The 21271-nt window shown below is 38.4% G+C and overlaps 1 protein-coding gene across 2 annotated transcripts in view; it reads left to right on the plus strand.

The window, feature by feature from the left end:
• Rab3c (RAB3C, member RAS oncogene family) overlaps positions 1–21271 on the plus strand; it is a 243113-nt gene that overhangs the window by 208387 nt on the left and 13455 nt on the right. For both annotated transcript variants that reach the window (XM_047556905.1, XM_047556904.1), the window contains exon 4: positions 9330–9454. In XM_047556905.1, coding sequence (XP_047412861.1) covers positions 9330–9454 — 125 coding nt within the window. The remainder of the gene's footprint in view (positions 1–9329; positions 9455–21271) is intronic.

The following is a 21271-nucleotide window of genomic DNA, read 5'->3' on the forward strand; positions in this document are numbered from 1 at the left end:
TTTTTTACATAAAAGGAGAGAGATGTCCAGTTGTTCCTACCATACATATTGTTTTAAAATAGAGTTTGACACTTTATGAAATAAAAATGAGATCAGAAGTTATAAGGGAGACATGATGGAAATGGGTAAAAGTTGAATTTAGACTAACAATGTAGATTCATATGTGGTTCAAGGTAGTTCCAGGACCATGTGGACAAAGAAGACAGCTTCTTGAGTCCTTGAAAGACATCCTCAGCATTGGCTGTCAGCAACAGGCCTACTGAAGAGAAGCAGACCAAACAGACCCTTTAGGCATATCCAGTTCTGCTTGTTCCCACACACAGCCAAAGGACACTCATATTCAGGGGTTTTGGTTTTCCCCAGGAAATATATATATTTTTTTATTTTGAAAAGATAATCGAATATTTAGCATATGAATTTCTTATGAAGTTCCACATCCAATGAAATATAGCCACCTTCCCTCCCCTCCCTGTGGAAGGAGACAGCATGTTATAGAAAAGCATTCACCAGGAGCCTCAGGCTATAGACCGTGCCTGTAGGGAGTTACATCATTTTGGGGGAGTCACTTCCTATCTGGAGTCTCACCTTTGTCATCTACATAATGAGGGAGCTGGAGTAGTACCCTTCCCAAACAGCTACTCCATGATGTTGAGGTGCTAAGTGGCTCCCTGAGGTCATCCTGACTATTAGTACAGGATCAGAAAGGAAAACGTGACTCCTCCAGACAGAGGGGAGAGCTGGTCATGGAGATGGCCTTTGCAAGAAGCAGAGGTGCCAGCACTTGCCTTTCCTTACTGAGGACTCTGTCAGGGCATGAAGGACCATGGAAGACCTGAGCCAGCAACACATCCCAAAGGGTGGTGCAGTGGGAGCCTTGCTATCACTTGAGATGATGATTCTCTTCCTGTCTGTGCTGTTTTTGTTTTATGCTTATATTCTGAATTAACTGGACTTTTTAGGCATTTATTCTGTACTGGACATTCAATGTGTCACTTCCTGATTCATTCAGTCATTAATTCAAAGTTATTATATGAACCCCTTCTGAATGCTGGAATGACAGTAATAAGCAGTGTGGTCCCTGCCCCCAAAGTAGTCATAGTCTAGGGAGGATATGGACGAGTAAGACAGTCATGGTGAGTACTGGTCACATGTGGGCCCACATTGGGAGTCCCTAGTCCAGAGAAATATGTGCGGTGTGTCTAGATGGGAAAGAATGAGAAAGCCTGACAGAGGTGATGGTGTGTTTCAGACGGATGGAACATGTGACGACCACAGGTAGATTTCTTGCAAAGATAATAAAGCCAAAGTTTGGTAATGTACCAGCAAATTGGGTCTTTCAAGATAGGAAAAATAAACAAACAAACAGATGTAACAGTCAGTGCTTTCCAGCCATTACTACCAGCTCCAGAACACTGATAAACTTTAGGCCCCTTACAAGAAGATCCCCTGCTGAAAATGTCTTAGTAGGGTTGCTGCAGAAGCAGGATGTAAGACAGAAACTTGAATTAAAGTCATTTAATTTGGAAGTACTAGGAACATCCATGGGGGTTGGGGAAGTGAGCTGTGGAAGGGAAGACAGCCAATAAATGATGTGTTTTCAAGCCAGCCATCACTATGGGTACCTAGAGCTTAATCTTGTTAGAAAATGCTGGGAATCAATGAGATAGCAACCTGGGGAGAGAAGGAGATGGGGTATTTGTACACTGACTCCTGTCAGTGGTTGGCTGAAGGCTGCTTCTGGGTGTGTTATTTTCTTGTTACATTTGGCCTTCCCTGATGGGCAAAGTGCCTTTCACTTGCTTCGGAGAAAGCTGTAAAGCAAAGAGATGCAGATACTGGCAGTTGGAAGTCAGCCAGCAAGCACAGAAGTACTAAGTCCTAGGGGATAGGGACAGAGCACCAACAGCATCTGCTACAAAATATCCTAAACCTAATTTTATATCTGTAAATTAACATTTTTTTTTTACTTAAATAGGCTCTCAAATTTTTATTAATTCTAGGCATCACAAAACCTGAAACTACATAGTGGGTGATCCTTATCTCTGAAGGTGCAGCATATAGGGAAATTTAATGAAATTAATAAGCTCATATCAGAGTTGGAGGGAGGGAGGATAGCAAGAAATCAAGCTAAAAACAGACACCAACACCATATGAAGAATTTGGGGTTAAACTGGACACTTCTAGGTTTGGTAGAGATGTGTTGGTTTCTGCAAAACTCCCATTGGCCCTGACTTCCCATTTCTCCTTTCTAGGATGGGCTCTTTCCATGATAGAGACCAAGAACACACTGATGGAAACTCACCATGGCCCTGAGGCCTGTTGCTCATGGTGGCCCACATCAAATCTCCTTATTTCCTATTGGTCAAAGCAGTTCACTTATTCAACAGTCATTTGGGTGTGGAAATACAGTCCACCTTAGGACTTAGGAGAGAAAGTAATGACAAAGTGCAGATAATAATGTGACCTACTGCTAGATCTTCACCAGAATATCAATAGTGGGGATAGAGAGATTTTTGATAACTTTAATTTTCTTCCTTCCGCTTTTCTCTATTTTAGAATTTTTAATGGTAGTGTGACAATTGTACCAAAACACATAAACCTGTATCTTTAAATAATAAGATGATATCAAATATTTGAGGACCTTTTATTCCTTTTTTAAAATATATATATATATTGTTTTAGTTATAGAAGGACACAGTACTTTATGAGGATCGAACTCAGTGCCTTTGCACATGCCAGGCAAACTCTCTACCACTGAACCACTGCCCCAGCCCCTAGAGGACCTTTATTCAAGGATCCTTTTAAAGTTTTTTTTTTTTTTTTTTGAAATCTGTTAACTGAGTTAATGTACATTTAAGAAGCCTATTTCCTCAGCTTCCTAAAACAAATGCTCATTAGCATTTATACCATATCAAGTCATTGGTTTTTATGATGTTTATTTCTGTTTCCTTGCTACTACTCTTTCATTTTTTAAATTTCTTTATTTTGTATGTATCTTTATAAACTACCTGAAAACACTTTGTGGTCTTAGGTGGGAAATAAAGAAACAGATCACTTAAAAACTTTTAAACGAAAGATCTGGGAAAGGATCATCCCAGTGATGTTCATCCCTGAATGCACATACAAATCACCCAGAGAGAAATTTTTTAATACCTCTGATGAAGCCCCTGGAGGTTCTGTTTTAATTGATCTGAGTTGGGATAATGTTTAAAAGTTTTCCAAAAGTTGAGAAAAAAATGGATAAATAAATGACTAAACTAAGTAGAAAAAATAATAATCTTGGGGTTGGGGTTGTAACTCAGTGGTAGAGCGCTTGCCTAGCATGTGTGAAGCTCTGGGTTCGATTCTCAGCACTACATATCAATAAATGAATACAATAAGGTCTACCAACATCTAAAAAAAATTTTTTTAATAATAATAATCTTATGTAATAATGAGCAACAGCTGGTTGGGAAGTTTCCTTACAAACTTGAAGTATGCCAAGATACTGAAAAGCTAAGAGTCCTAACATTGCAGAGAATAAGGGAAATGAATGCAGCAGGGAAATATTAGCTCACAGGGTGATAAAAGAGTCTGCTTCTAAGATCTGTCTGCGCTTCACTGAATGAGAAAAAGCTAGCAGTCTCTCTGATTCCTCACTTTTCCCACATATAGCCTAAATCAGACCACGAGACACAATTACTTTTCTGGATCACTGAAGTATGTTTTGTAGACTGTTCTTCAGAACATTATGACTAAAAAGATCCCATAATTCTGTATGAGAAGACATTGAATTTGTAGGAAATTACATACATACCCAGAACAGGAGAGAAGGATTAGAGATATTGTAGGAATTTGGTTTGTTTTTTTACAGCTTTCCAGACTTAAATTATTTTATTCCATGCAGAGTTCAGTTAGTTATATGCAAAATTAGTAAAATATCAAAACCTCTTTTCATCTCCCTACGCCAGTTTCAGCTTTTTTGAGATTCTGCTTTCATATGTGACAATAACTGAAATGGGGGTAATTATGCTTTCCTTTTCTCTCTTTCAGGGTTATATACAAATATTGAGAGAAGGTTCAAGGGTGCTTTTGTTTGTTTTATTTTGTTTTGTTTTAGCTAAATGGCAAATAAATAATGGATATTTTAGTAGCTTTCGTCTGGTACTGGTAAGGACTGAGTTAACTGCAATTTGCACAGTAACCATGGTGACTAGCACAGAGCTTCTGATTCCATTAATCTTGTTGAGATTAACAGTAAATCCCAAAGGATCTTTTGCAATGACTCGGAAATAAATCATCTTTTCACATGTATATTATTTGATGACAGTCACTTTAAATGTGGATCTCTACCCAACAAAGAAATTATACAGTCCCTCTAATTAGGTGATTGGAAACTCATTTCCCAAATAATAAGTTTTATAAAATACATCAAATGGCCAAAAAAGTAAATACATATAAATACCGCATGAAAGGAGACTTTTTTCAACAAATATGTATTGTAGTCCTAATAGACATAACAGAGGAAGAACATGTACTCCCAGTTCTAAGTATACTTATGTAGCAGCTGAGTGTGTAGCTCCGTGGTAGAACATGTTCTTAGTATGTGCAAGGCCCTGGGTTCAATCCCCTGCACTGCAAAAAAATTCCTTACATAGAACCTCAGCCTGGAGATATGAACTGAAATTAAAATTTGAGGTTTTTCATTGAAAAAAATTCTAATTACCATATTATAGGTGTTAGAAAAGATGAGCTGGATTTGGGAAGAGGAGCAGCTGTCTGTCCAAGATGGGACTAATAATGTGTTCTATTTATAAAGGAATATTTACAAGTTTGAAAAGTACAGTGTAGCCTTACCTAAAACCATATTTGTCCTCCAACAGCCCCAGAGTAAGTAAAACAAAATATGCCAACCTCATTTTATAGGTGAAAATACAGGTGCTCAGAATTATATCAGTTTCTAAAACTAGGTGAATAAGTTGTTATGATTCTGAAGTGGAAGAGATGGGAATTGGATTATTACCCCCAACATTCCTCTGACCTAAATTCACAGTATAATGTAGATGAAATATGCACACCTCTGGATCTTGCTCTGCTCCTGAGACTCATATTTCCTCATCTTCAAAATTTTCCTGAGCTAAGGGAATAACCTGAGCCCCTGTATCAACCTATCATACAGAAGAAAAATACCAAGCACAAAATTGCATTTTACAGACCCACAATTGTTCTTATAACAGTTCTGACATTGGGAGGTGTCTCGTCACCTATAGTTTATTGTAGTCACCATGTAGTAGTGGATCATTACCTGAATGTGCACCAAATTGGTCACAGGTGTTTAAATCGTCGTTACCTCAACTGGGTAATGCAGTTGTCACATAAGTAGAGAGTTATTGTGTTTGCAGAAAGGGGCATAAATTTGATAATAGTGATATGAATAATTTGCATTAGTAACCATACCTTCATATTTTCTTGCTAACCAACGCCCTAACTCTCTGCAGGACCTAAGAATGGAAAATACCCACAAGCAGATAAAGTATGCTAAATTTTATTGTTGAGATAGGTGTGACATGATTATCTATCGAATACTAAGCAAAGCAACTAAAGGTCAATAAAAAAATAAATAAATAAATAAAGTGTTAAATTCTTCAGAATACATTAAAGAAATTTCTCAAATAACAAGAAGCTAAAGTGACTAACAAATGTGTCAAGCAGGCCTGTTGTTATACTATAGTTTAATTTGCCACAACTTTTCAATCATAGCCATTATAAAAGAATTTTTATCTTGTTATTTATTACATCTTAGGCTACATTGTTCTGATTACTTCTTGCTATGCCTAAAGCTACCTTCCCTGCTCTGCTGATGGATAAAAATGTTGGGAAGTCCAGAGCAATCAAAACCAAAGCCAAACATCAAGCATTTACAACCCTGATTTCCATCAGAAAATCAACCAACTCTGATGGCAAATCAATCTTTGGTCACCTCTGCACAAATGCCCCAGAAAACAATTTTTATTTCATTAAAAAAGAAAATTATAAAATGAAAAAAGAAAATTAGACTCCATTGACTTTCTAAGCTTTCAAGATAATGATTCTCTATAATACTGTGGTCATTGTAGAAAATATTTATAGTTTTTCTTGGCATTTAGAACTTACAAGGTGGTTATGTTAAAATATTGATTAAGAACAAATGGTAGGGGCTGGGGATATAGCTCAGTTGGTAGCATGCTTGCCTTGCAAACACAAAGCCCTGGGTTCAATCCCCAGCACCACAAAAAAAAAAAAAAAAAAAAAAAAAAAAAAATGGTAGGAATTATTCTTATAACCTCATGGCTAAAGAAAAAGTATGTTCTTGTTTTCATATATTTTTGTTAGGTGTTAAGGAATGGGGAATGTTGCATATACATAAATGGATGATCTGTAGGAATAGCCCAAGCTTCCGTGGGTTATTGTGTCAGCAGAACTGAGCTACTCAGATGTGTTTAATGGTAGAAGCAACCATCCTGTTTGTGGGTTAACGGACGCAGTCAGCTAGTGGGTGCTGAGTTCTGCCCTTCCTTGACCTTATCCAGGGCACATCCTTGGTTAAATTTTTGCAGTCAAGGCTATGGTAGGTTGGTGTTGCCAGGTTAGAGAAGTGCTAATTTGCCTCAAGGAAGCATTTGTTCACAGGAGACTCCAGATGCCCTGTTATTTACATCCTGGCCCCCACTCCTTTTCACAGTTATGACACCCTCCTCTGAACCCCATACCACTAATCTTATATAGGCATGTTTTCTAGTTGTGTTCGCAGTGTCGGAACTTTCTCTATTAACATAAGGACTCTACCTGGGGCCTTTCTAACTATTGACTAGCTCTTGGTTTGCAAGAGCTAGAGAAGCAGAAGGATAACTTTTAAAAATTATCTAATGAAATCTAATCTGTTTTCATATCCTCCAAAAGATGCTTTGGACTTTCTTTGTAAAATATATTAACATTTGAGATTTGCAGTGCATCTAAGCATGAGACATTTTTTACACCTCAATTCACTATGAAGTCATCATTTTTTATATACTCCAGAGCATAAGATGTGATAAAGAAAAAACAGAGTTTAGAATTTTTGTCTTTATTTCTCTAGTTCATGGTCACAGGCCAAATCAAACTGCAGCTAAAGGAATATACCATTAACTTAGGTATCGGAATTAGAAAGATCATGGAAACTATCATGCTAAGTAAAATAAGCAGTCTCAAAAAGACAAAGGTCAAATGTTTTCACTGATAAGTGGAAGCTAACACACATTAAGTGGGGAGAGGGGAAGAATACATACAAAGGGGAATGAAGGGAAGGGAAGGAAAGGGAAGGGAAATAGGAAAAGGAAAGACAGTGGAAGGAATCTGAAACAATTTTCCTGTGTACTTAAATGAATACACCATAGCGAATCCCACCATCATGTACGTCCATAAGAATGGGGTCCTGCTGGGCGAGGTGGCTCGTGTCTGTAATCTCAGCGGCTTGGGAGGCTGAGGCAGGAGGATTGATCACAAGTTCAAAGCCAGCCTCAGCATAAGCAAGGCGCTAAACAACTTAGTGAGACCCTGCCTCTAAATAAAATACTTTTATATTTTATGGTTGGGGATATGGCTCAGTGGTAGAGTGCCTCTGAGTTCAATCCCCGGTACTCCCCTCCCCAAAAAAAAGAATGGGGTCCTTACTAGAATAAGATATATTCCATGCTTGTACAATTATATCAAAATGAATTCTACTGTCATGTGTAACTAAAAAGAACCAATTTTTTAAAAAAAGAGTTGGAAAGGTCATTACTTCCAAATTCTTGATAAAATATGCTTTGCCTCTGAGATATCCAGGTGGAATCAAGAATCTATTAATTTCATTTGGAAGCTTGTGCTTGGTTCAGGGGCATTCTGAAATAAAACCTCCTCTGCTTCTTAGCTCTTTCCTTTCTTCTCTGGAGAGAGAAACCATGATCACATTTCCTTGAAAGCTCTCCAGCTGCAGTTCAAAGCCATTTACTTTTTTATTCTCTCTTCAGGTTGAGAACAGTTCATCACTCTTTTCTGTTCAGCAGAAAGACTTGGTGATTGTTGTAAGACCATTCTCAGACTGCTTTTTTTTGACACTTTAAAAGTCTATTCCTTCAAACTTTAGTCATTTTTTTAACTTTTCAACATTCTGGGATCTCCCTCCTGGCCACCTACTGGACAATGTGTTTCACCCACCTATCTCATCCTGTTGTTTTCAGGTAACAAAGAGGGAGGATTAATGCAGGGCTTCTTCTGTGGATGGCCAACACACTACCACTATATTTTTCAAACATCTGATGAGTCATATGGACACATTTGTAAGAGCACAGGTGTGAGAACCACATTGCTTGGGTGTGATTCCCAGGTCTGCCACGGCACTAACTGTGTGATCTTGGGCAAGTGATTTATCCCCTCTGCCACACGTTCCTCATCTGTGAAATGGGGGTAGCATCCCCTGTGAGTTATTCTAAGGATTAAATTAATGTAACATATATAATATATTTACAAGATCTGCCAATGAAAACAACAAAGATCATTACCTAAGTTTCAAAATCAAAATTTTTCTATTTGTGACATGATCTATATGGGAGCCTTATTCTGAATTCCAGATGTCTTATTTACAGTAACTTAAATTGCTAGCCCATTGCATTGCTATTTTAATATCAATTAAACTGGCATTTTTCTCTTACAAATAAAAGGCCTCAGTATTGATCAGTTCTTATGATTTCTTTTTTTTTTTTTTAACTTACGCTGCATTTCCTAATCCTCAATTGCCTTAGTTCTTTAAGTTGCTATAGAAAGAAGGAGAAATGATGTTTTTGTATAAGGGGCTGTAAATAGGATGAGTAACCATCTCCATTTACCTGGAATTGAGAGGTTTCTTGAGATATATTGCTGCTAAAATTAGGCACATCGTTTGCCCACCATGGTGGTTAGATGCCCTAGCTATAAGGCATTACATAAAGCAGTGACAGAACAGGTGGAGAAGCATACTAATTTCATCAAACACAAAATAAGTCTTGGTATAATACCACTGTTCTTTTGATTTGTTCTTGTTTCGTGGTGCTGGGGATTGAGCTCAGGGTCTTGGCCTAGCTGAGCATGTACTCTATCACTGAGCAATACACCAGCCTGCTGCCTTGAGTTTTGACTCTTACCATCCCTGGTGAGAATATTAAGGGCAAGATTGTAACGAACTAATTAATTCTAAATGTCAGGCATTTGAGCTTTACTTTTTGCTATTATGATCATCTTGGGATAGATCTCTCCCCCTTCATTTTATGTTGCTCTCCTTTCCTCTGATCATTTTGTGCTTGTTATTTTTCTTTCAGGTCAACTCAAATCAAAACGTACTCTTGGGACAATGCCCAGGTTATCCTGGTTGGGAACAAATGTGACATGGAAGATGAGCGGGTCATCTCAACCGAGAGAGGCCAACATTTAGGAGAACAGCTTGGTAAGAAACAAATTAGCAAATTAACAAGAAGAGAACTTGGTAATTATGTGTAACACTGAATAGAGTTCCAGCTAAACAGCAGGGTGATGTTTGTGAAAAGTTTGTCAACAGACTGGAAAGCAGTTCACGTTCTGAACGTGATTTGTACCTTTCCTCCTACTTGCTATGGCATCGATCAAATTCAAGCACAATTACAGATGCAAAACTGATACCCAGAATTTGGTCTTAGCTCAAGGTTTCTCACTCTTATTCTGTGAGAAACATGGATTGTGCCTTTCCCACTATTGTGCAGGGGGGTGTTTCTCCATACACATCATTTTGCTTTGGGTAAGCATTTTATTGTGTACTTATTGTTGTTCTCTTTTCTGATGGGGTATGGTAATGCTAAGAAATACATCATGTCCTAGATTCTGGTTCTGTGGACATCATTGATAAGTCATGTTACCATTACAAACCATTTTCAGGCTCAAGTTTCTCAACTCTCAAGAATGAGTCTCATAACCTGTGCCTACTTAACCAAGCCCTTATAGATAACCTCAGTTGAAATGATATGTGAGCCTCATTTAGACACATACGTGAGTATTTTAGAAATAACAAGGCCATTTCAAACACAACATCTTATATCTGAAGGGAAGCATACTGGGGTAAGGAGGGTAGAGTTTCTGTGTAAAGGAGTGACTAATGACTGGTTAATTCAAGACATTTTTTATTAAATGTTTTATGTCTGCTTTTGTGCCAGACATCATGGGGAATACAAATAAATATTATCTACAGTCCCTGTGCTCATTGCTGCCAAGCAAGCGGGGAGACTAGACATACAAGAAATAACAGGACAACCATAACAGGTCAATGAAGAGTTGATGACCTGGAAGGCAGATGCCCAAAGGAAAGGTCCAGAAAGAGGGAGGCAGACACAGGGAGAGAGCATTGCCATGAGGGGGGTTCAGGGACAGAGGAGGACAGTGGACAGGCGAGAAGCAGACACTGCTGGGAGAGCAGGTGGAGATGGGTAGTGCCCCTAGGAAGATGAGTAATGAGACAAAATGGAGATCATGCAGACTAAATGGCAAGGCATGGAGACCAGCACTTAGAAACTGCCCGAGGAGAAGATGCATTATGTGTGAAGGACACTGTGGCAAGCAGACATTAAGAGAAGCTGAGTTGACAGAACGAGTAGAAAAGTTAGAACCTGGTGTAAAATTGCAGGAGTTGTGGGTTTGAGGTGAGAGCTGGGATTTTTTTCCCATCATTATTCTGAGGAACACAGAGAATGTTGAGGGATTCTTATCAGAGTAGAGTCAAACTTTCCAACCTTTTTGCCTAGGACCTCCAGTAAGAAAGATTCAATCTGCTAACCCAATGCCTGCAGATGGGAAAGTGGGGAGAGAGGAAGAAACAAGTTTTCACAAACTACATTTACCTTCATTAGATGAGATTCACTCCATTCTCTGTCTTAATCTTTCTGTTTTATAATGATGATCTCAACTCCCAAGCAGATCCCTGAAGGGAGTCTCAACCTACAGTATAACAAAACATTGCCATAAAGTGGGTGATCTGAATTAGTCTGCTTTGGTTGCAGTACAGACAGGTAAAGCAGAGACCCTCAGAATGGATGAGTCCATCCCTTGGTAATCTCAGAATGGAGCTAAGTACAGTTTACTCTGAGAGCTTGGCAATTTCCTCATGAGATCAACGGGCTCATTACTTTAAAACTTATCAGTGCATAACCGTAAGAACCTCTGCCAAACATTCTTAGAGCCACTTATGAAAAGGTCCCACAGCTGAATTCTGGTCCCATAATAGTCTCTCCTTGAAAAGGTCCCACAGTTGAATTCTGGTCCCATAATAGTCTCTCCTTTTCTATCAACTTAACAATATTTTAGGAGGAGTCCAAAAACTTGCAACCTTTCTTAGTACCTCAGGAAGATTGGAATAGAGAATAGTAGATCCCCAAGGAAAAGGAGCAAGGAAACCTGGAAGAGCATTGGCAGAGGGACTTCCTCAGGACCATCTCTTCCCTCCTTGTATTTTCTTAACTACCCAAGTATAGGTCATGCAGAGAAAGAAAGCGCTACCCAGACATAATCTGTCTCTGTAAATAAGCCTGAAACTGCTTGGTTCCAAGAAAGATAGATCAAACATTGTTCCATGTCATTTCTGTCCAAGAGCAGGGTAATAAGTTAAATATTTTCCACGGTAACACAGTACTTGGATGCTGAGATCAGGTTGTGGAAGGAGTGTGAGGTTAGTGAAAATACATCGGGAACATGACTTTCCCTAGAACACCAGCTGCCACCCCCATGTACCCTCTTCATTCACTGCACAGATGTGAAAAAGTTTCCAAAATGTGAGGCAGAATTACTTTGAATTGTTTTATCTTTCTGTTCAATTTCTTCCAATGGTTTCTAATTGATTTTTTGCTCTCTATTCAATAAAAAAAAAAAAAAAAAAAAAACCAGCAGTTGTCATAGCAACCAACACATGTGCATTCTTGGAGAGTCATTTACCTCCTTCAGTGTGGTTTGCTGTCCTCATGATTGCACATGCATCTATAAATGATCAGGAGAGATCATTTATTTTAGGGATGGAGGACAATAACACCCAGAATCTAAATGTAAAGGTTTTAAAGAACTTTTCTTTATTTTTTTTTAAATTACTAGTAAAAATTATCTCTCTATAATACCGTCATACATGCACAGAGGTTAGGCATCATTTTTTAAAAGGTCATTACCACATCTTGGCAGATGGCTCAAAATAACTGGTTTATTGACCGGGTTACAATAATTCTCCATTATGAGTGGTTATATCCATACAACATTTTCTCATCCTAATGAGAGTTTCTGGTGGAAACAAGTTGTAGCTGAGATCTTTAAATTTCTTGTAGGGCCAGTGCCCTTGCCAATTTAATTTTGTTCACCAAACATTTATTAAGTGTTGCAATATGCCAGGTCCTGAGACTATGACGACAAGTAACCCTACCTTCCAGAAATCATTTTAGTGAGGGTGACAGACTGTATGGACAAGGAGCATTTTTTCCTGACCTTCCCTCTGCTAGCCATTTTGTTTCATTTGATTCTGACAAGCAACCCTTCTTTAAAACACTTTGGTTTCTATGACATGGTGCTCTTCATTCTCCATAATCCCTCCAGTCATGTGTTCTGTCTCCTTGGTAGACTCCTCCTTCTCTCTCTTGTACTTTGGTTTTCCATCCGTGGATCCCACTCTTCAACCTCTACACCGTCCCTTGTATATTCCCATTCATTGCAAGATTTTAATTCCACCTACTTGTTAATGACTGCCAAATTGTGTCCCCGTACTGACCTCAGGATCTAACCTCAGCTTCTTCTATCCACCTGCCAGCTCTATATATATTCAAAATTTATGATTTGGGGTGGTTGGCTACTCATCTGCAACTGCATCAATTGCAGTTTGATATGCACGCCCATCCACCCCAACTTGGACCTGTTGCATAAGAGTTTTTGAAGTCAAAATCTAGGAATCTACACTTTTTAGCAAATACTTTTGTAACATTCATACAATACCAAATTTTTAGCACACTGACTTCCACAGCAGGGCATAATTATAGAGTATAGTAAATTGCTGCCAGAGCTCAACATTGTTCTATAGGTAGCACTATTCTTCCCTTGCATGTTTTCAACATTCAGTCTACAGGCTTATATTCTATAACAACATGTAAGAATGTCATGTTATTTATATTGAATTTATAATATGACAATTACATATGTACAATCTCAACATTTAAGTTGTAAGTATAAAACTACTAAATGTTAAATGAGAAAAATGGGACATGTAATTAAAGATAAAGATTGTTTTAAAGTAGAAGTAATTTACCTGGGAAAAGGAATGAAAAAAGAAATTTATGGCGGGAAAGGGATCTATATTGCCTTGAAGTCATAGGGAAAGAATTCTTAGCTGTGAAAGAACAGAAAGTCCTAAGTTTCCCAGAAATAAAATCAGAGAAACAAAGACTGTGGATAAATTAAAATTACTTTTGGAAAAGAAGTGATTTTTTTGTTATCAACTTGTAAGGAGTCCGTTTTGATATGTTTTTAAATTTACACTAATAGTTCTTGCTAAAGAAAATAGAAAGTGATATTCCCAATTCCTCTCCAAATGATTGTCATGCCATATGGATGTATTACTAAATTTCGATTCAACCCTGCAACATTCTCCCTTGTTCCATGCAGAGACCCCATGAGGATTTCTGAAAGTCACAAAATATTCCTACACTTTGTCATCTTTCCAAGCTGAACAATTTTCCTCCCCTTCTTTTCATATTTAGTGACATTTTTGTTTTGAGTAATCATCTGACAAATATCTTTTAAACTCCTATAATGATGATGAAGAGTCATAACAGATGTCTTCTCTTTTGTGGAGCTTAAAATGTGATTTATATGTCATAAATTCTCTCAAATATCATGAATGCATAAATTAAACAAGGTTGGAGAGCAACAGCATGTATATCTTGAAGGATGGAGGAGGAGTATGGATTTCTATGAGAGGACAGTTGCTTCTAATTTTAGGAATATTAAGACTGAAAAAAGACACATTCTATGTCTACAAACTCTGAAACATGCTGATTTGATAAAGATTGGTTTCATTAAACAATTCCTTCAAGAAGTGTCTTGAAATAGTAAGAGGTAAACCTAAGACAATGAAAATGGATACTCTTTTCTATACCAATACACTAATGAAACCCAGTTATCTCTGGAGGTAACAGGTGATGCAGGCAGAATATGTAATTACTTTCCAAAGAGTTCAGAAAAATCTTGGGAGGCAGATCCTAGAGAGGGTTTGGATCCATCAAGAATAAGAGTTTGAGACTATTGACCATGCTGCCTTATATGCCCTGGCCCCACTCTTGGAGAAAAGACCATTGAAGTGAAAGAAACATCATTATAATCCAGATAGGAAACTCTACCTTCTTGTTTTTAGTAACCATGATTCTGATTGCTACTGAGTGACCCCAGGGTACCTGATTGGGAAACTCTGAACCTGGGATTCTCAAATTTGTTTCTATGAATCTTTAAGCATAAACCACTCTTTTCTCTCATGGTCAGTCCTGGGAAGAGAGAGAAGGCTAATAAGTACAATGTGAAATCACGTGGTCATAGGAACCCTGAACTTGAATCCGTATGGTCTGACCAATTCAGGCAAAGTATGCATTTTCCAGCATGTAAAATGACAATAGTAAGCTTACCCTTCCCAATCACTAAGCTCCACTTTAGGTATCATAACCCTGGCACAACACTGAGGTACAGAATTGGTCTTAACTGAATTTAGTTTTCTATCTTAAAAGTCTAGAAGGAAGTTAAGTTTATATGTTCCTGGTAAACCTATCTAAACTCTGTTTATGTACTCTTCAATCTTCCAGTGATTTTCATGATCCAGTGAGAGTCCAGAAAATGGAATTGTTCTCATGGATAAATTATCTTAATGCAACATTACTCAAATCCATGCTTTCTCTTTTTGAAATGTGCCCAGCTTTTTGGAATTTTCCAAACTAAGAAACTAAAAACTCCTTAGCCACCCATCCTTGTGCTTTTCAAGAATCCTCTGGAAATTCTTGGTGCCTCACTCTATGGGCCTTTAAAAATTACACTGAAATGGTTATCACTAAATTGTACAACAATTTCGTAGTGCTTTTAAAGCATTGTTTTAGGGAAGCAGTAGGACTACTTAAGGAGGTTCTCTTTTGAATAACTAAAAATTCAGGCATTGTAAAATGTGTAATCTTGTCTTTTTTTGTTGTATCGAGAGCCACACCAGACTGCCCTGAGATTGAAGTCAGCAGAGATGTAGGAGTCATGGGTAGTAGGCCTTGGAACATGGAGGGGACTTTGTTTACCTCTCAGAAAATTCAGATCAGGCAAGACCAAGTCACAGGCAGGAAAACAAATCTAGAAGAAAGATTGGATCTAGAGGAAAGGTTCTTGACCTTGGCTGCACATTTTAATGACCCCCAAAATTTTTAGGAATACCAGCACCCAAACTGCATCCCAAGTCAATTAACTTAGAATTTGGGGGATGGTTCCTACTCATTAGTATTTTTTTTTTAAGTCCTAATTTACTTCATTGTGTAGAAATGATTGAGAATCACTTATCCCCGGGGGAAAAAATCGAGGGGCACATTAGCCTAAACAACCAGCAGAAGGAAGCTGTACTTGGTTCAGGAGCTGGACTTTTAGACAGCTTTATGCCACCCATCCATGCTCTCTAGTCTCAACCCCATGTGGCTAATGGGTACACATATTTTTCAGAAGGCCTTTGAGGATGAGGAAAGAAATGTAAGCTTGTATCATCATTAGTGAGCCCAATGAGAATTTAGAAAGTCCATTTGAAATTGTATAAAATTCCACTGAGATAAAATAAATGAGCCAAAACTCTCTTCCCAAACTTCAGTGGGGTCGAGGAGAGAGTGGTCATATGTAGCTTGTAAGCCTATTGAAACTCTGTTCTTGGATTCCACAATCTTCCAGGAGTTTGTTTGTTTGTTTATGGAGACAGGAGATAGATGCTTCAAAGCAGAATTCAGGAATACATTACAATATTTTATTCATTTGCTCACTTATTCATTCATCTATTCATTCTTTCATAAATATTATTGAGCATGAACTATCTATCAGGCACTGAGACTAAGGGATCAATAAGTCCAAAGTCCTGCCCCTCAAGAAGATTCTAGTGTAGCAAGGGGACACATAAACAAAGACTTCTAAAAAGTCTGTATGTAGTGCGACAATAGTACAGACTCATGTTAGAGGAGTTGAAGGACATCCATCTGCCTGTTTTGAGGTTCTGACAGAGGTCACACTGAGGAAAGAGTGTTTTAGCCAGTTCTTGAAGAATGCATAGGATTTTTTTATTGTTGTTTTTAGATATACATGACAGTAGGGAGCATAGGATTTTTAAAAAATATTTTTTAGTCATCAATGGACCTTTATTTTATTTATTTATATGCAGTGCTGAGAATCAAACCCAGTGCCTCACATATGCTAGACAAGTGCTCTAACACTGAGCTTCAACCCCAGCCTGAGAGCATAAGATTTTCCTAGATGGACAAACAGGTGATGGCCCCTTTATGCAGAAGAAACAGCACTATGGAGAAATCTGAGCCCAGAAAAGTTGGCATATCATGGGGAGCCTTGTTTGCAGGGCTGAAGAACTTGAACATGTTTTACACATGCTGAGGATCCAGCATCAAATTTTAAACAGTGGAGTATCAAGATTGGATTTCATTTTAGACCTTTTAACATGACAACATTCCCAGAATTAGGGCATTTAGCAGCAAAGTACAGAAAGAAAATATTATTAGTATATTAACTTCTTTTTTCAGTTATTGGGTATGTTTTGTTAGTCCCATACTGCATTATGTATACATTATAAAACAAGTATTCATATATTAGAGCACTGCTGAATCCTTTTTTTTTTTTTAATGTAAGGATTGTACAGTCAAAAATTTTTGGGACCCGCTCTTAGAGTATGGATTCGAGGGAAAGAATGGGAAGCCCAGGGTTCAACATGAGGCAAATGCAAACACGTGAGACGCAGTGAGGGCCCAAATCGGGGGTTCTCAATCTCGACAATCCATTAGAACTACCTGTGGAGCACTTTAAAAATCACACCAGGACACACACACATGTGCACACACACACACACACACACACACACACACACCTCGTATGTACCAGGTAAATCAGAGTCTCTGAAGCTGGGGCACAAAAACGAGTGTTTTTAGCTCCTCAGGTAGTTCAAATATTATGAAATCAGAGCTGAAAACCCCAGATTTAGGATGTCACCATGGCTGAACTGATGGTGTTGAAGTGGAGGACCATGTGCCTAAACTAAGCAGAGGCAATGAAAATATGAGTGAGAGAGGTTTTCCACACTGTTTAGGTAGCAGGACTAATAATACTTGGTGACCATCTAGATCCTGGAGTCTGAGGAGATGGAGGCACGAAAGATGACCCCAGGTGTCTGGCGTGAGAAATTGATTGAAGCCACCATGGGGGACAATTTGGGAGTAAAATCAAGATGTTCACATGCAGAACAGAAGACATCCAGAAGAGGCAGAGGATGGAGAGTCAGGAGGATGAAGATATTTGAAGGACAGCCACAAGGACAAATGAAACAAGACCTAGAAAACAAAACCTTAAACCTAAGCACTCAAATTCTGAAATCTGTACTTTTAAAGACGACAGTGAATTATCGTCTAAATGATTTGATAAGCGTGAATCCACAGAGGGCAGGGGACAACAGGAGCGTGGAAGTTCTTAGCAAGGAGAGGACTTTGCGTGTTCATAGTGCAAATGGTCGCTTTTTAATTTCTTTTCTATGAAATTAAATTAGGTTTTTAAAATTTGCCCCCATTAAGTTCATTTTTTGAACAAGTAAAGCAAATCACAAGAACTGGCTGGCAAAGCTATCTTTGTCTGCATTGTTAACCTCTTAAGCAAAAAACTGCCGCTGGTTTAATGGTTTGGCAGTGCACGCATTTGTTTACTAATCTCATTTCATGGGCTTCATCCTGTCATTAGAGAGTGAGTTTGGCTTGTCAAGGGCCATTTAGTTAGCTGGGACACGGAAGCCAGAGGGCCACAAGCAGCCCCGGTGGTGGACTTGCTCCCACCTTGCCCATTTTCAAGCTTTCCTCTTAAGCTCAGACCCGCAACACTGCCTGCAGCTCTCTGAGTTTAATGAAGGATAATGTTTCTTCCCTTCAATTTTTTTTTTTTTTTATTGTTTTCTTCTTGCCCCAGCAAAAACAATTCTGTAAGGAAGCCAGGTTGAGGAGTCAGCAGTTTGAATGAGGATAGCATTGCCCTGAAGCCTATTTTTAAAACTCAAACCACCTGCTCTAAATTTTCACTGACTCGGTTCTTCAGCAGTTTCTAAAGATTTATTTAAATCCTAATTGCAGTGTTTATGAAAGAATGGGGATTGCCAACTTCTGGATTCAGCAGGGAGGCGCGGCGAAGCTATTTAAATATTCTAAGTACCTGGCTGCACACATGGTCTGTGGAGCAGTACAGCTAACCTACCATTTTTCTCCTGGCTCATATTCTATTGGGCTAAGTATTCCCAGGAGGGATAAAATAAACCAAAAGCACATTTTAATGTGCTTGGTTTGTTTAGGTGTGACTCCATGGTGGGTTAGGGAGGGAGGGGACTCCCACTTCCTTCTGGTCCTTATCTCCCTTGAGTTCCCCAAGTCCTAGTAACTCTTCAGCTGTATCTTATAACATGATAGATCTCTATTTTCTTTACTGGCAGCTGAAATCCATTCCTCAGAAAGTGTCTGCTCCTTCTGAATAAAGTGACCACTCAAGTCAGATTGCCCAGGACAGCCCCAGTTTATACTCATTTCCCAGTGTGAACATAATCATATCCCCTTTCAGTTTCCAAAGTGACTCAATTTGGATGAGACGTGTTTGGCCTCCTGGCCCATGGCAGCTCACCCATGCATCCCTGAACTGGAACACCGAACTTCTTTTTTAAGCTCAGGGTTTTCCAGTGGATGAACTCACAAGACATAGTAAATCTATATTTTTCTCATTGCTTTCTTTACCCAATTTCACTGAGGCACGTAGTCCTTCCTATACTCCTTCTTATTAATCCAGCTCTCTACCAACATTTGACCCCCTCGGGCATCTCCATTCCCCTGGTTCCAGCTGCTTCAAGAGCTGCCAATGTGCAATGTCTTCTTACCAAGGAGCTCCCCAGATTCCATTGCACTCCTACCTTTGTGGATCAAAGCTGCCTATCCTCTAACCAACCTCATATTCACATGGCCTCTGCCCCATCTCACAAAATTGTCCATCCCTGATTTTCTTACTTGAATTTGGCTTAGAACGCTGACCTTGCTCCTTGTCTTAGGATAATCTTCCAAGCTGTGCCCTCTTCCTAGTCAGAAACTTGCAGATCCATTTTGCAAAAATGTTTTTTTCTATGTTTTTATTAGTGCATTGCATTATAGTTATACTATTATAATAGTGGGGTTCATTTTGATACTCATACATGTGTGATTTGCTCCATTTCAGTACCCTGTATTTCCTCTTTCCCTCCCTTATTCCCCCTATTCCCCTCTCTCTACTCTACTTGTCTTCCTTCTATTTATCTATTTTTAATTGACATACATAAATGTGAAATTAACTGTCATATCTATATATGCACATAGCGTAGTTTGGTCAATTTCATTCCACAGTTCCTCTCTTTTCCTGTCCCACCTCCCTCCCATTCTATCCCCTTCCTTTACGTCACTGATTTGCCTTCTATTTTCATGGGCTCTACCTTTTTCCCCTTATTTTGCTATAGCTTCCACATGTAAGAGACATTTTACCCTTGATTTTCTGAGTCTGGCTTACTTCACTTAGCACAACAGGCTCTAGTTCCATCCATTTACCAGCAAATGCCATTTCATTCTTATTTATGGCTGAATAACACTCCATTATGTAAATATACTTTCTTTTCCATTCATCTGTTGATGGGCTTCTGGGCTGGTTCCAAAACCTGGCTATTGTGAATTTTGCTGCTATAAACATTGATGTGCCTATATCACCATCATATGCTGATTTTAGTTCTTTAAGATAAGTATTTAGGAGTAGGGAAGTTCAGTCATATGATGGTTCCATTTATAGTTTTTTGAGGAATCTCCATATTGCTTTCCAAAGTGGTTGTGCTAATTTTCAGTCCCAACAGCAATGTAGGCATGTACCTTTTTCTTCACATCCTTACCAGTATTTATTTATTATTACTTGTATTCTTGATGATTGCCATTCTAACTGGAGTAAGATGAAATCTCAATGTAGTTTATTTTTTCTTTCTTTTTCTTTTTTTTTTTTTGCAGGGGGCAGTGGGGGAGGTTGTATCAGGGATTGAACCCAGGGGCACTCTACCACTGAGCCACATCCCCAGTTCTATTTTGTATTTTATTTAGAGACAGGGTCTTACTGAGTTGCCTAGCACCTTGCCTTTGCTGAAGCTGGCTTTGAATCCTCGATCCCCCTGCCTCAACCTCCCAAGGCATGCCTCAAAACTGCACCTGGCCTCAAAGTAGTTTTGATTTAAATTTCCCTGATTGCTATGAATGTTGAGCATTTTTTCATATATTTGTTGACCATTTGTATTTTTTTCTTTTGAGAAATGTCTGTTTAGTTCTTTTGCCCTTCATTCATTGAGTTACTGCTTGGTGAAATGTTTAAAAATGAATCCAGTTCCATATACCTGAGATCTATGTGAACTGCTGAATTCAATTTAGGGGATATTCTTTTTTCCTATTTTCTTTTATAGTGCTAAGGATTGAACACAGAATTTCATGCATGCTCGGCAAGTACTCTATCACTAAGCTATACCCCTAATTCCTGGTTTCCTTTTCTATTTGATTTTTTTAAAACAACACAAAAGTGTTAATATCAATTTTACCAAAAATTAAAGTCAGATATAAGAAATAAGAACTGCATCTTCTACATAGAACTGAATCTGCTAAGGGTTGGGAATTGAGAGAACTCAAATCAAGAACTATTTGGCATGCTGTATTGGGAAATATATACTTGGTGGATACAATTGGCTGAGGCCCAGTTCCATCCATCAGCTTTACATACTGACTAATACTGTTTCTTTCTCTTGGGGTAAAATTATTAGTACTGGGAACGGTAGAGAACAAATCACACTCACCAAACTCACAAGAGACTGAATTCTAATTTTAAATGCCTGTTATTATTTGCCAGAGTTGGGATAATAGATACTCCTTGACTTACCATAGCATCATGTCCAAATAAACGAATCCTATGTTGAAAATAT

This window comes from Sciurus carolinensis, chromosome 6 (genome assembly GCF_902686445.1).
Source record: "Sciurus carolinensis chromosome 6, mSciCar1.2, whole genome shotgun sequence".
NCBI lineage: Eukaryota > Metazoa > Chordata > Mammalia > Rodentia > Sciuridae > Sciurus > Sciurus carolinensis.